Raw genomic sequence first — 5,182 nt, forward strand, 5'->3', positions numbered from 1 at the left:
GGATACTGTTTCTTGCATTTATTGACAGACATTCCAACCGAAGTGGTCCATGAACCTTATTGGTTTTCATCACTTCGTATAATACTGGATCTTTCTTTGCATTAGGAATTGCCGCATTATTGAATGATTTCATCAATTTGATCCGGTGTAACCACCTTCCACCATCCAAAGAAGAATGTGTGCGTGCGGCAAACATCTCTTTTGCCACTCAACATAGTACATCTAGCATCTAACAGCACCATATATGCGGTGCTTCAAGATAATGCCCATCGAAGCTGTTGAAAAGTCTTGCTATGACATCGTGACGATCGCTTTCTGATTGATCGCGACCCATAATACCGCACTTACATATATCATCGCATCCTGGGAGTACTCGTTCATGTGGCTTGGGGTGCTAATGTATGTTGATGCCAAAAAGAACGCCGACCGATATAAGCGCGATCTCTTCATCGCATCGTGACAAATTTCAAGCTGTAATTGATCACTTTGTGTGAAAAACACATAACATTTTCACGGAATAATTTTCAAAAATTTTTGAAGCAAACGCCAAATTTGAAAGATTTAAATAATTGAAAAACAAAACAAAAAATTGAATAAAAACATTTGTATGGAAAAAATTAACTTTTTGGAATTGTTAAATTTTCCGACTTTTCCTCATGAAAGACATACAGGTTCTTTATATCTAAATCTTTCCCGATCCACGACGAACAACCTCTTAAAATTTCATCAATATTGGTAATAACGAACAAACATTCATTCGTTTGTATGAGGAAAAGAAAAGGGCTGTTTTCAGGGGTTTTCCGGCAATTATTCGAATTTTTTCTCCGCAGAAACCATCCCTGAACCTCAACGAACATTATAAAAAAATAATCATCAAATTTGGTTCAGTCGTATGAAAGTTATGAGCGTACATACATTTTTGAGATTCATTTTTATTTATATACATATGTAGATGTTTATTTAAGTTTAAGGCGAAGCGTCAAACCGCTCGCTAAAGTAATTCTTTTTTAATTCCAATGCTTAGTCTAACGAAACATCATTATTTATAGCCTAGCTTAACATACGATATCTTATTAACATTCTTAGCAGAGTGGGTATTATATGTTAAGTACATTAACATATCTCTATATATAGATAAATAAATTGAACATGAATAGTAACTATGTAAAGGGATTGAGATCCACATTGTGCCTGTGCTTGTGTCTGTGCTTGTGCCTGTGCGCCTATCTACAATCCTTGTGCTGGTGGTTGTTGTTGTGATTTCCTTATGCCTTTTTTTTCGTTTGTGAGTTATTTTTCACTGCACCTGACTGTTTATTGAATTTGTTCTATTTTCTCTTCTATTTTCGCAGCACAATTTTTCACCTCACTTATGCACACTTAACCCTTTCGAGCCTGACTTTTTCCCTGTGCTTCTAAAATTTTTTTTTTGCTTTAAATTATTTCTTAATCGCTCAAGAAATTTCTGTAAAAAATTTCAGGTCACCACGCCCATCGGTTTGGGCGCTAGAGAATGTTGCTTGTGAGCAACGTTCGGCGATTGTGGTATAAAAATACAAATTTTTTTTGTTAGGCAAATAGTGTGAAGTTTTATTTATTCAGTCTGAACAATTAAGTATGAAACGACAAAAAACAGTTTTTGTTGGTGTTACAGCAAAGATGTACATTACACTTAAGGCACTTGGACATGTGAGTTCCAGTTTTGCATAGTCGACAACGCCCTTTTTCACCAAAAATGACCCAATGCTCCAATTTGTCATAGCGCTTTGTATTTGGAGGGTTGGGCTGGACTCTATACTTTTTGGTACTTTGTGAGGAGACACTGCTTGATGGAGTGTTACAAAGGGAGGAGGTTGGTCTATCATTTTCCACATTTGATGGACGTCCTCTTTTTTTCGTTACATAATCCTCAGAAGAAGTATATTGCAAGAGTGTATTAGCAATTTCCAGTTGAAATTGTATTATTGGCATATATTTTTTTTTTCGGCTCCAGCAAACGTAGGTGTTTTCTATATAGAAGCCATGCATTTATAACGGATGTTCCCAGGCACCAATAAAAGACTCTGATATACCACTTTCTTGAGCGATGGTTGATCTTATAAAGTTCCATGAGCATGTCTGCTAAGTCAACCCCTCCCATGTCTTTGTTATAGGATTCAATGATCGCAGGTCTTGGAACATCAATATAAACTTTTTCTTTTGGACACCAACGCTTGCATACCCCCACAAGTCGATGATCTGTACATGAAGACATGACTTGGACTGGCTTATTGTCATACCATTTTAGACATACTAAATTGTAGTTTGTTTCACATTTCACAGCGAATGATCCTCTTCCTTGCTTTTTGAGTTCAGCGTCTGAAACCAACTGGCAACTACTAATTCTGTTTTTTCTTACAGTTCCTGTTGCAAATATCCCCATTTCCTTCAAAGCGATAAGAAGGCTTACTGAAGTAAACCAATTGTCGAAGTAGAGTTTGTAATTCTTGTGCTTTGAAAGATTTTGCGCCAAATAGAGAACTACATCCGAAGACAGTCCCAATCCATAAGACGGGCAGGTACCTTCACCAACATACAATGTAAAATCAAATACCATTCCAGATGTTCCAGCTCTGGTGAACATTTTGAAACCCCATTTGTGGGGCTTCGCCGGGTTATATTGTTTGAAAGTAGACCGACCTATAAGCAAGAGTTAAACCTAACATAAATTTATAAATTTATTTAAATATTTACTTATACATACCTTTGAATGCAATTATCTGTTCATCAACACTTTGATGCTCTTCCTGCGGTAGCTTATTAAAGTTTTCCTTGAGGATGTTTAGTAATGCGCGTATCTTGTACAACTTGTCATAATTTGAGTCTCCCTTTTTAGGTTGTTTGCTTTTATCGCTGAAATGTAAGCATTGCTTAATTTTCATAAACCTATCGCGTGACATTGAGTCTGCAACTGCTGTAAGCTTTATATTTTGGGCCCATGCCATTCTAAACTGAGGGATTTTGAAAACACCCAAGTATAACAAAACACCAATATACCGTCTTATTTCCGCCTTAGTACATTTGAGCTCAATGCCGAGCTCTTGCAGTGCAAAAATATCACTTTGCTGGGCAATCAAATCAAAAGCTTCAGTATCAAAAAGTTCACCGAAATATTGTACTGGTGCTAAAGGGTGATTTTTTAAGAGCTTGATAACTTTTTTTAAAAAAAAAACGCATAAAATTTGCAAAATCTCATCGGTTCTTTATTTGAAACGTTAGATTGGTTCATGACATTTACTTTTTGAAGATAATTTCATTTAAATGTTGACCGCGGCTGCGTCTTAGGTGGTCCATTCGGAAAGTCCAATTTTGGGCAACTTTTTCGAGCATTTCGGCCGGAATAGCCCGAATTTCTTCGGAAATGTTGTCTTCCAAAGCTGGAATAGTTGCTGGCTTATTTCTGTAGACTTTAGACTTGACGTAGCCCCACAAAAAATAGTCTAAAGGCGTTAAATCGCATGATCTTGGTGGCCAACTTACGGGTCCATTTCTTGAGATGAATTGTTGTCCGAAGTTTTCCCTCAAAATGGCCATAGAATCGCGAGCTGTGTGGCATGTAGCGCCATCTTGTTGAAACCACATGTCAACCAAGTTCAGTTCTTCCATTTTTGGCAACAAAAAGTTTGTTAGCATCGAACGATAGCGATCGCCATTCACCGTAACGTTGCGTCCAACAGCATCTTTGAAAAAATACGGTCCAATGATTCCACCAGCGTACAAACCACACCAAACAGTGCATTTTTCGGGATGCATGGGCAGTTCTTGAACGGCTTCTGGTTGCTCTTCACCCCAAATGCGGCAATTTTGCTTATTTACGTAGCCATTCAACCAGAAATGAGCCTCATCGCTGAACAAAATAAAGCGCGAAACACATTTCGAACCGAACACTGATTTTGGTAATAAAATTCAATGATTTGCAAGCGTTGCTCGTTAGTAAGTCTATTCATGATGAAATGTCAAAGCATACTGAGCATCTTTCTCTTTGACACCATGTCTGAAATCCCACGTGATCTGTCAAATACTAATGCATGAAAATCCTAACCTCAAAAAAATCACCCGTTAGAACGATATCGACCTTTAAGATGTCATCCTCTTTCCAAACAGTCTCTGGGTCTTCAAATGGCCTCGATCTCCATTTAAGAGACTTCGCATCAATTTTTTCAAAGCACATATTTACAGCACTACAAGATTGTTCATCATATTCTTCCGCAACTACATTTTCAATTAGGCCGATCTCAATGCTTTCTCCTCTTTCCAAGATGCCTTCCAAATTCTTCTCTAGCACTGCAGAAATATCTTCCAACTCATCACCACTTTCTTCGTCACTAGAGGCATCCCAATCAAAGTTTAAAATTCTTTCTACATCATCATTTGTTAAGCCTTTTTGTTCAGGTCTCATGTCTGTAAGTAAGTAAAATAATTACCACTATTGCCAAAAGTTGCCCACAAGCAACTTGGTCATCTTGAAAATTACTTACTTGATGTTTGTTTACAAATTATAAATTTAAATTTTTTTAGTGTTTTATTTATACTTTGTTAAAAAACACTGCAATTAAAAATGATCACTTTTTGTTATTGTTTTGAAAAAAACCGCAGGTAAAAACAGCTCTTATCAAATACGTAAAATTTTTTTGCACGTCACGCTTGAGTTCAAATGTAAATAACTTTACCAGATCGCCAACAAATCAGCTGTTCTTTAATTGAGCTTAAAGCACACACATAAAGCTTTCGTTACGGATGCATTTTAGCAAATAAGAACAAATGAAAAGCTCACAGTCAGCCGTTAAACATTTGAAATTGCTCACAAGCAACTTCAGGTCCGAAAGGGTTAAGGGTTTTTTTTGTTTTATTATGTTTTCGGACACTTCAGCTACTCCAGTATCATTTTTCATTTTACATATCGTCACCTGAAATGCAAAATAACGTATCATCAAAAAATTCGAAACTGAGTGTCTTATTGATTACGATTCACTACTTCAAATTAGATACATAATATTACATATGTTCAACATTTTTAGGTTCTGCCCTCAGATATAAACCAGTTTTAACCAATATTAAAACTTTTTTCACTCATGTTCCATTTTATTTCGTGTTTCATTCATGCCACTGTAAATTTCCGAAAATGTTGTTACGTTATCTTGCA

At 36.5% G+C, this 5,182-nt stretch overlaps 1 protein-coding gene across 2 annotated transcripts; it reads right to left on the reverse strand.

Annotated features, from left to right (window-relative positions):
• Positions 1–1,147: 1,147 nt before the first annotated feature.
• Positions 1,148–4,657, reverse strand: LOC125775431 (piggyBac transposable element-derived protein 3-like). Of its 2 annotated transcripts, XM_049446055.1 has the most exons (3): positions 4,518–4,657; positions 2,744–4,440; positions 1,148–2,679 (listed from the first exon to the last, which is right to left on the reverse strand). In XM_049446055.1, the coding sequence occupies exons 2-3, from the start codon at positions 2,982–2,984 to the stop codon at positions 1,937–1,939; spliced, it is 984 nt and encodes a 327-aa protein (XP_049302012.1). In that variant the 5' UTR covers positions 2,985–4,440; positions 4,518–4,657; the 3' UTR covers positions 1,148–1,936. The 2 variants fall into 2 exon arrangements, with proteins under 2 accessions (XP_049302012.1, XP_049302013.1); XM_049446056.1 differs by having other exon boundaries at positions 2,744–4,634.
• Between the last annotated feature and the right edge of the window lie 525 nt (positions 4,658–5,182).

Source organism: Bactrocera dorsalis, chromosome 1 (genome assembly GCF_023373825.1).
Source record: "Bactrocera dorsalis isolate Fly_Bdor chromosome 1, ASM2337382v1, whole genome shotgun sequence".
In the NCBI taxonomy this organism is placed as follows: Eukaryota; Metazoa; Arthropoda; class Insecta; order Diptera; family Tephritidae; genus Bactrocera; species Bactrocera dorsalis.